This window comes from Cynara cardunculus, assembly GCF_001531365.2.
Source record: "Cynara cardunculus var. scolymus isolate 2C chromosome LG 5, CcrdV1, whole genome shotgun sequence".
NCBI classification, from domain to species: Eukaryota; Viridiplantae; Streptophyta; class Magnoliopsida; order Asterales; family Asteraceae; genus Cynara; species Cynara cardunculus.
Window position 1 is genome coordinate 34,309,420 of NC_037532.1, and position 10,473 is coordinate 34,319,892.

The 10,473-nt window shown below is 36.6% G+C and overlaps 1 protein-coding gene across 14 annotated transcripts in view; it reads left to right on the forward strand.

Annotated features, from left to right (window-relative positions):
• The window catches only part of LOC112513098, a 32,795-nt gene that overhangs the window by 13,200 nt on the left and 9,122 nt on the right, over window positions 1-10,473 (forward strand). For all 14 annotated transcript variants that reach the window (XM_025119234.1, XM_025119225.1, XM_025119228.1 and 11 more), the window contains 11 exons: window positions 1,132-1,277; window positions 3,723-3,778; window positions 3,874-4,084; window positions 5,689-6,108; window positions 6,208-6,485; window positions 6,557-6,642; window positions 6,720-6,806; window positions 7,562-7,820; window positions 7,925-8,353; window positions 8,578-8,674; window positions 9,841-10,166. In XM_025119234.1, coding sequence (XP_024975002.1) covers window positions 1,132-1,277; window positions 3,723-3,778; window positions 3,874-4,084; window positions 5,689-6,108; window positions 6,208-6,485; window positions 6,557-6,642; window positions 6,720-6,806; window positions 7,562-7,820; window positions 7,925-8,353; window positions 8,578-8,674; window positions 9,841-10,166 — 2,395 coding nt within the window. The remainder of the gene's footprint in view (window positions 1-1,131; window positions 1,278-3,722; window positions 3,779-3,873; window positions 4,085-5,688; window positions 6,109-6,207; window positions 6,486-6,556; window positions 6,643-6,719; window positions 6,807-7,561; window positions 7,821-7,924; window positions 8,354-8,577; window positions 8,675-9,840; window positions 10,167-10,473) is intronic.

Below are 10,473 nucleotides of genomic sequence, written 5' to 3' on the forward strand. Positions count from 1 at the left end.
TAGTGGTGTGGTGGGGGGGTTAGGTGGGGGTGTGACAGTGACGGTATTAGCATGGTCGTGGTTGGGGCAGGGGGTGGCAGTGTTGGTTAAATTGGATGCAAAGATATGGAATTCAATTCCTTCACTTATGCCAAGGAATGATGAATTCTTTAATTTTGTGGAATTTAATGGAATTCAAAAGGTCCTACATTTTCATTATATGAACCAAACATAAGATTTGGAATTTGGTCAAAGGAATTATCCATTCCAATTCCTTCAAAATCCATGAACCAAACACCCCTTTAGATATTGTTCCACACAACTATTAACCACCTCCAATTGACCATCCGAATGTGGGTGATAATCCATCGTGAACTTCAACATTATTTCCTGCACTCGGAAAAATTTCTTCCAAAACGTGCTAAGAAACACTTTATCCATATCCGAGATTACAGTCATTGTACCCCGTGTAGTCTAAGCGCCTCCCATATGGAAGTCACAACTGCTATGCTGATTTGGCATAACATTATAGCTTTGGTCCTTTCCAATTATGTGCATGATTTATGCACAATTCAAAGAATCTGGTTTCAAGAAATCATGCGCATTGGGATCTTCTGTATTTGTGCCTGTAATTGTCTATACAATATTTACAGAATATGGAAATCCTGGTAGGCACCGCACAACCATTTTTGTATTTATTGACGTGAACTCAACAAATAGTCAATTAAGCTTTTTCCCCCCATTTTTAATGGTTCGCATGAAGTCTCTACAGATCTCAAAATAATTTGAAATTTCACATGACACTTAATTTTTCACTTCCTTTCATTAGCACGGGTTGATCTGTTGTAGATAATATTGTTAGTAATTGTTATTCGTATATGGTGCAAATATATTTACAGAATACCTCACCACACTCTACCCTAATATGTTTACAGAAGACACCGCGAACTAATCAAAATATTATCCATGCTGATTTTGTATAAAAACAGTAAATTTTTCATTAAATATATCAATGTAAGGATTTTTAACCTGTACCAACTAGTTTGTGATGAAAGGCAATTATATCACATATATTTTTACTTTCAATGCAATGCTATCCTCTTTGCATTAGACTAAGTTGTTTGTGACTATGGTATATTGTGTGTTTGCAAGGAACTTGGCATCAAATCAGCCTCCAAAAGCATCGAATGTGTCAATCCAACTTGCAGAGCGAGGAGATTTTATGACCGTTCCAATTAAGTTCTCACTCTTAAAAGCTGGTACATTTGCTTGGAGAACACATATAGTTTCTAAAAATGGTATGGTCTTCCTCTATCTTCTTCATGCACTATCATGTTGATGAGCACTTTTAGAATGATTGTTTGTCTCAGTGTACCAGCCAATTGTAACAATGGGTTCTAAGTCTGAGTAATGCCCACGAGGATTGTATGGTTGATTGACTACCACCCGACTTGAAGTTACTTGAGTAAATCTTTTAAAACATTAAAGGAAACTACTGACTTAATGTGTAACACTATCCTATCTAAACGCAAACCATGTGTGGAAAAGATGGACTCGTGGGTGAAGTTCTTTTAGAGAAAAAAGATCAACTTTTGGACAATATGGAAAATCAGCTAGAAGTAACTTGATGAAGATCCTCTAAGTTACATGACACTAGCTAATTTAAGAGATACCCGACACAATCACAATTATTGCTCAACTAGTTTTGGGAGTCAGACGGCTGTAACCTCAAAAGAGTGCTGCCAATATCGTTAAGCAATAATGTTATGCACACCAAAAGATAGATCATTCTAAACATAACCATCGGCCCATGAAAGTGAACAAAACTTGCTTTAAGAAAAAGTAAAATCACACTCGCTGAAGCAATCAATTAATTAACAAACATGTCAACAACTACAAGGTTTCATCAATGTTAAACTAAAAAAAATCTCATGTGTACCAAATCTAAAAAATAAATAATAAAGCATCAAAGAGATCACCAAAGAGATAAAAATAAGTTAGACCCATCAACACACAATGGAAGGCCCACCTCCAAGTGATGTCGATGCTTCTAAGATTGTTTATCATCAACTAACGGTAACTTGCCTCTAAGAAGTATCAATAATCTCTCTCTAATGCTACTCCTCTGGTGCTCCAAGATATCCTAATTAATTAGTTGTCTGCAAGATGGATAAAAATTGAAATTCCTATTTTTTAGGCTTTTTTCCTGAACCAACATACAAGCATGCGGATTGGTCAGAAAGTGACATTTTTCACCTCCACACGTGTTTCTCAAGTTTTAGATATCTTTTACATTCCAAATATATTTTTTACTCAAAATCCATTTGAAACACATTTCTGACATATTTACATTGTTTTGGATCATTTAGAGCACAACTCAGCACCAAAGAGTCTTGTTTTAGTTCAAAACTCATCAGCTATCATAGGCTAATTTTTTTCAAAGTTGAGGGAGTCTTATTTAGCTTAGTATGCTTGCTAGAAAAGCTTAGTGGATTTCTTGAATATGATTTACTTTGGGACTTTATTAAATGTCCTGGTTGAAATTCATTGCAGTCCTGGTAACTAAAATGAGAGAAGTAACCGTTTTTAAAATTTGATTTTTTTTGAGATTTCAGTTACATATATTAAAAGTTAGTAGTCACTTAACTCTTAAACTCTGGAGTCGATGGACCATGGCTGCATTTGGAATGACATGTATTACACACTTGGAGGATCGGTAACTTAAAGGCTCCAAATAGTGCCTTTGACATTTGAGGCATAGTTACTGGCATGAACCGTCAATGTTTGTGATGGAAGTGCTAGTTGAGATTTGGATGATTTAAGATCTGCTAAGTACACATTTTGTAGTATGTGAGGTGCTTGACTCTAGGTAAATATTTCAATGAAGTTCTCATACAGTCCTAACCATATGTCTTCCAACTTGTCTACGAGTGAACTATCAACTACCTCCCAAATTTATATACGGATACTTGTAAGTTTTAGCCATAAGAAGTTCCAACTGTAGTCTTTTCTTAATTGAGAATTTATTGACCACTGTTCAAGAGGTAGAATCTATTAATCTAATAGGAGTTTATAACTGGTGATCGGAGTAAACTTTTTGAGTCCCAGATTTGACTACTTAAAAGTGCAGGTATAGGTGACATCCATTAGGACTTTTGGATGTTATCTCTACCTGTTACTAAAACCACCATGTAATAGTCATGAAGGATGTTTTAAATTTTAATCACATTCTACCATATCAGAATGTAGACTTAGATATATAATGACCATAATTGGCATGCCATGAGAAAGGCAATGTTAACTGTAATTGTATCTGTAAATGGCTTCCATGATACAGCAAGATGAGTCCACCAGTGAGAGATTATGCTAAAGTGACCAAGGCACTATGACTTGTTTCAAGATACTTAATTTATTAGCCTAAAAGTTTTTGAATCATTATTTTAGTTCTTTCTGATTTCATACCTGATTGACATTTAGTATTGATGCCTAGTAATGGAAATCGCCTTGATGCAATGGCTATTGCTTTACCCTTGCTAGCAGGGTCCAGAGTCCCTTCTTTTGCAAGGGAATCCATTGCTAAACCCTGCAATGAGGGAATCTAGTTCACTGGGCTGTCCACGTATTCATGCTCAATCATAGCCTCCTCTTTGCATCTGTTTTCATTTCTATTATGGAAAGGATATAAGGCATACTTCCCTCTATCTCATCCAAGTTTAACTTTTGTCGGTAATATATTTTTTCAGATTCAAAAAGATTTCCTGGGCCATTTGTTATAGTAGAAATTACATGGAAATCTGAGGTACCTTCTCAAACTATAGTCACTACTAACGTAGGTTTCAGGAGGAAGTTCCTTGAAGGTCACATTTCTCCTCCATGTTTCTAATTTTCTTATAGGATGGCTTGTCTATTGTTGTCTCTCCCTTACTAAGAATCCACAATAAGACTGATTTTCCTATCGAGCTCCGATTTCAACAGCCTGTGCAAGAGGAAAACGAGGATGCTTTAGTGCTTAAGGCAGGGGATACAGTTGATGATTCTACGGCAGCTTTTGATGTCATAAAAACTTCTGGTGGATCGAAGAATGCATTAATATCTGCAAGTGTTGGTATGTCATGAGCTTGTGTTTTTCTTATTTTAGGCCAAGAGAGTAAGGGGCTGTTTGGTTGGTTTTTCATTAAGTCCTGTATGAATAAAGTTGTTTGTGTTTGTTTGGGAGGGCTTCCTCATAGATGGAAGGAGCGTATTTTTTAATTGGAAGGGGCAGGTTTGGAATGAACGCGACTTTGTGCATATAGCTCCACCCTAAAAGCTTACTGAATAAGCCACTTTCTATATAATTAAGCCACTACCAAACTGTCATGTATAGCTGACTGAATAAGCTGTGAGTCCCATTAAGCTCATTAAGATGCTAAATTGTTGTTTAGATGTCGTTCTAGTGGTTCAACTGCTCATATCATAGTTACCAGGCTTAACTATGATAGGTGCCCTGTTGCCAATAAAAATTGTAATAACATGTTATAGTAAAGCATACAACACAATTTTTATGCATGCATGAATGCCTCCACTTATCTTAATATTATTTGATGAGACCGAATTAGACTAGTACATATAGGCAACATCTTCTTGTTCTGTAAATACCATTAACTTGAAGACCTCCATTCTCATATAGACAGACAATATTCCCTGATGATGAGTTAGTGAAGAGGTCGACCCTCACACCGCATGTAGGGCTCACCGTGAGGTCTATTATTACCTCAAATGCTATTTTCCCATGTATACATGTATGCATGTAAGCTTTTTTGTCATTCATCTTGTTTGTGTATTTTTAGGCAGTGTTGATATCAGGGAGTCAAGGTTCTCCATGCATATATTGTTGATCCCTCCCCTATACACACACACACACACACATATATATATATATATAGGGTTCTCCAAGCATATGTTGTTGATCCCTCCCCTATACACACACACACACACACACACACACATATATATATATATATATATTCTCCAGGCACATATTGTTGATCCCTCCCCTATATATATATATATATATATATATATATAGGGTCAGGTTTAGGGGAAAACTACAAAAAAATGAAAAATTGAGGTACACTCTGGTAACCGTTCATCTAGACGGTATGCACATGTGCATACAAGTAATCTTTAAGCAATTTGTCCGGTATGCACATGCACAAGTGCATAAAATCGAGAAACAACTTCAATTACTTGTATGCACATGTGCATACCATCTAGGTGATCGGCTACCAAGGTGTTCCTTAGTTTATCTTTTTAGGGGTTTTCGACTGAACCCCTCTCTCTCTCTCTCTCTCTATATATATATATATATATATATATATATATATATCTATTTATTTTTTTATTTCCCATGCTCTGTCAATATTAAATATGATTTTGTAATGTTAAATAAATTTTTAAGTGAACGATTCAAGACAATCACATACATTAAGCGCTTTTGTTCCGAGTCACTGGGAGCAAGCTTGACATGTATGACACATTTGGCATGGCACAATTTTTGGAGATGCATATGTTTGTCTGATATCATTTCTTATAGTTGGTGTGCTGTGTCATTGTCCCGATAACTAAATCATGTCCTTTTTTCTGGGGGAAGGCAATTTTGTAAATTCACTATCTGCATTCTCTGTATTCTTACAAATGCCAAACTCTCATGCTGTAATCATTTGGCAGGTAATTTCATATTCTCTTTCAGGCCTAAAATTTCTGATGACTCTCGAAATTTTAAGAACTTGGCTTCAATGGGATGGTCTGATGAACTCAAAGGTGGAAAGGCTGCACGTCTTTCTGGATTATTTGATAAAATAAGTTACCATGTACGGAACGCTTTTCCAGTTGAATCAGCAAAATCATCCTTCAGCACGGCTCGTACTTCTTCAAAATCAAAAGAGGGGGAAGTTGATGATTTGCACTTCCTAATTCAGAGCACCAGAAGAGACGTACCTATTTTACAACCTGATGGCTCTGAACATGCTATCGAAGGAAGAGCTTCAACAGTTGCATTACTAGAGCAAAACGAAATCTATATTCTTCCAACAGTTCAGATATCTAACCTAGTGCAGTCAGAGATACACGTGCTTTTGACCGATAAAGGTGATGGGAAATGTTTCTGGGAAACAAACATAACAGGAAATGTCCATTAACATTTCTCACTCGAGTTGACTGTTTGACCCAACTTTGATCTTGTTGCAGATCGCTATTTGCCCCAAGACAGTGAGAACATGAGCAAGCAGGCAACGATTCCTTGCAGGTCGAGTGTCAACTTGTATTCGAATCCTGAGGCAATGTTCTTTACTGTTACCTTGACTGCCCTTGGATTAAGCTGCAAACCCGTAAATTGTGGTGATTGGGCTAAAAAGTTACTGAAGCAGAAAAAAGACAACCGAAACTTGGACATGGAGTTGAACTTCGGTGATGGAATATATTTTTGTTCTTTAAGGTTGTCTTGTGGGCATAGGGGCATATTGGAGGTATATACGTTTCCATCTATATTGTTAATATAATCCTTCATTTGAAAGCTGATTCATTTATATTTCTGCAGGCTGCTATATTTACGCCATACACCCTGAAGAATAACACTGATTTTGATTTATTTTGTCTTGCACCGAACCAGAACCCCCTATCTAGGTAGCATTCCAGTATGGACATCTTTATTTGTGTTCGCCCTTCAGCACTTTATTCTATTTAACACGATTTTTATTCAGAAATGAAGCCGAGGAACTTCGTTCTCAAGGGTATTCACAGCTAGGAGTTTTGTTGCCTCCTAAATCAGCTATCTCATGGTTTTTTAGGTAGCAGTTTTTCATCGACTATAACTCATTAGTGTCATCAGTAAAGTTGTAAATAGAACAGGTTCATTCATTCATGTCTTAAAAAATACATCTATCAAGGGTTGTTGTCTTTGTGTTCCCGCCTTTTAGCTTTAGGTCTTTCTTGTATATATATATAGGGAGGTTCAAGGGAAAACCCCCAAAAAATGATAAACTGAAGAACACCCTAGTAACCATTCATCTGGACGGTATGCACATGTGCATACAAACTTGTTTTTTATGCATGTGTGCATGTTATTCACATGTGTATACGGGACAAATTACTTACAAATTACTTGTATGCACATGTGCATACCTTCCAGATGAATGTTACCAGGGTGTTCCTCAGTTTTTCATTTTTTTTTGCAGTTTTCCCCTGAACTTGACCCTATATATATAGAGGGAGGATCAAACAAGAACGGTACCTATATAAAAGAACACGAAAACGGGCGAATCACATGTGATTCTACACTAACATCACATACAAAATCACATGTGATTCAGGCGACCTTACCCGGCGACCTGAAGACGCAGCCACAAGTCGCCCGGACCCCTTTTTTTGACCATTAATGTAAAATCACATGTGATTTTGCACGTGGTTTGCTCGTTTTCATGTTCTTTTAAATAGGTACCATTCTCATTTAATCCTGCCTCTCTCTGTGTGTGTATATATATATATATATATATATGCGCAAATGTGTGCCTGTGATAATCCTTGTTTTTATTCATGTCCATAGAACGAACAAGGTGTCCCTGAAACTGTTGCATGACAAAGCAACAAAGGCACAATTAGACTTGGATGCAGTATCAGGCCTTACAGAGATAAATCTAGAAGTGGAAGAAGGACCAGGACTGAAATATATTACAAAGTTGGGCGTTTCATTACACTCAACTATCAGGAAAGTAGTTCCATCGCAAGTAGTATCTTTGAGTCCAAGATATGTTCTAGCGAATGAATCGGATGAAGTGATCACTGTTCGTCAGTGTAACTTAGAGGTTAGCTTGTATGCCACTTTCACTATGTTCTTTTCCTTCAGACTTTCTTGTATGTTTACCTACAGTATGCTAATATTTTTTTTTCGTGACTACACTATGAGAAGGATGAGATGCAGGGTGTGACTACTGTCAGCAGTAAACAGAGGAAAGCATTACAACTTTGCAACAGAACGAGCAAAAAGAGGGAAACTAGCATTTTTGAGAACTTCATTAGAAAGCATAAAAATGTTCAAGATGATTCATTGCTGTTCATTCAGTTTCGACTAAATGAAGCTGGATTGAATTGGTCAGGGCCAGTATGCGTTGCTTCAATGGGTAGATTTTTTCTAAAATTTCGAAGATCTACAAACATAACTGTAGAAGAAATAGACCAAGAAACAGCAAGTGAAGAAAATAAGCAGGAATTTGCTGTTGTTGTTGTATCGGAAGAGGATTCGTCTCTTGTTTTACGCTTCCACAGACCTCCCAACATGAATTTTCCTTATAGGATTGAGAATGGTTTATGTGATGCGTCTATAACTTACTATCAAAAGGTGGGAAACAGTTGTTTCATATCATCAAATCTGATAAAATATAAAACATGCACTGTTACAACTAACAATTAAGCTTTTCTACAAAAACTAGTCTGGCTATACCGATTGAGATGTATTGGTAACAGAACACACATGCATATTATCTATTTATTTCTCCTCTCTTTTACAATGTAAATCTCTTTACATGAGGGACTGACTTTCAGCCATGGGTGTAAACTTCTCAGGGTTCAACGGAACTAGAGACTTTGGGATCTGCAAAGCAGGTTAATTATGTGTGGGATGATTTATCTCTTACTCATAGGCTGGTCATCCAAATAAGTGGTAGTTACTTTTTTCTCATCTTAGACCCTGATTTACTTAAATTTGATAGATGAAATTTGGAATCTGATGTGAAAGTTATAGGAATAGCTTCACCTGGTTAAAATGTGATTATTGTTGTGGACAGAGAAAAGGGTCAAATGAAAATTGTATTTTGGTACTGCTTCTTTTGGACGTTACTTGTTATGTTTTTCTTTTTGCTGGTATCTATTTATTCATGCTGCTGTTGTGCGTCTACACTTTGACGCTGCTAATCAAATGCCCCTTGCCAAAAGTTTAGTTTCTGATTTCTTCTATTTAGCGCATATCATATCTATATTTTTCTGGTATTTGTTATAATAATTTGATAACAACATTGAGTTGATATGTATTTAGTTTCTGATTTCTTCTATTTAGCGCATGTTTATCTATATTTTTCTGGTACTTGTTATAGTAATTTGATAACAACATTGAGTTGATATGTATCAGAAGCTCTGAAAGTTAGCTCTGAAAGTTTAGTTTCTGATTTCTTCTATTTAGCGTATACCGGTTATCTATATTTTTCTGGTACTTGTTATAGTAATTTGATAACTACATTGAGTTGATATGTATCAGAAGCTTTTCTTGTTTCATAATGAATGCGCTCCCAGGGTCGGACCCACATGGATAGATATGGTGGCACGGGCCACCGCTTCATGGTTCCGTCATTTGGGGACAAATTGTGTTTTTGAAGGGTGCCACCGTATTGGTTTGTTGGGTGCCCGTCATATAGTTTTTGAAAGTGAAATGTTAACACAAGACTTTAATGGCTAAGATGGTAAATGCTCCTTCTTTTGTACAAAAGGCCCAGGTTCGAGTCTCATAGTTGTCAATTTTGTTGTTTTTAGCTTAAATTTTGGTGTTTCTATATATACCTCTTGTGTTTTTAAAAATATATGTAGACCGACTCGAACTTGGGTTTTTTCTATGCAAGTACAAGGAACCAACTAACATATCTATACTAATATAGTGAAAAAAGAACTAGATACTTTTTTATGGTCAAATCGTGCCACTGCTTGAAAAAAATTATGGGTCCGCCTCTATGCACACCTCTAATTTCCACAACTCATCAATCTCGATGAATTCATCAATCTATACTAATATTGTGAAAAAAAAATAGATATCCTTTTTTCTTACCTTTCTTTTTGTAGGTTTGCATATGCTACGCGAAGTTAACTTGGACAAGGTGCGGGCATGGAAACCCTTCTATAAATTTGGGCAACATAGAGTGTTGGGGTTTAATTTCCCTCTAGATAAGAAGGCAGGCGACAAGGTCAAACTGAGAAGTTCTAGTAACTTCAATGAGATGGAGATGGTAAATTTGGGTTATGAAGTTTATGCAGATGGTCTCACAAGAGTACTTAGAATTTGTGAACGTAATGATAGCCGCAAGCTGGATAAAGTATTCTATCCTGGCGCAAAAATTGCACTAAGGGTCTCCAGATTTGCTATTCACTTCTCTGAACGTGCTAAGCAGGTTAGTCTCATAGCAACAATTGATTCGCTCCCTTGGAATAAGAAACAAAACCAAAATAGGAGATTACTAAGAGCCCAATTGATTCTCCAAAAGAGCCCTTGAGGAGAAAGGGAGGTTGCAACATACATACAAGATAAATGGTCCAAGTCTAGCCAATCTGGGACTACAACAGCTAGAATAAGTAGTAGGAGATTACTAAGGATCTCCTACTTATTCTAGCTGTTGTAGTCCCAGATTGGCTAGACTTGGACCATTTATCTTGTATGTATGTTGCAACCTCCCTTTCTCCTCAAGGGATCTCCTAATT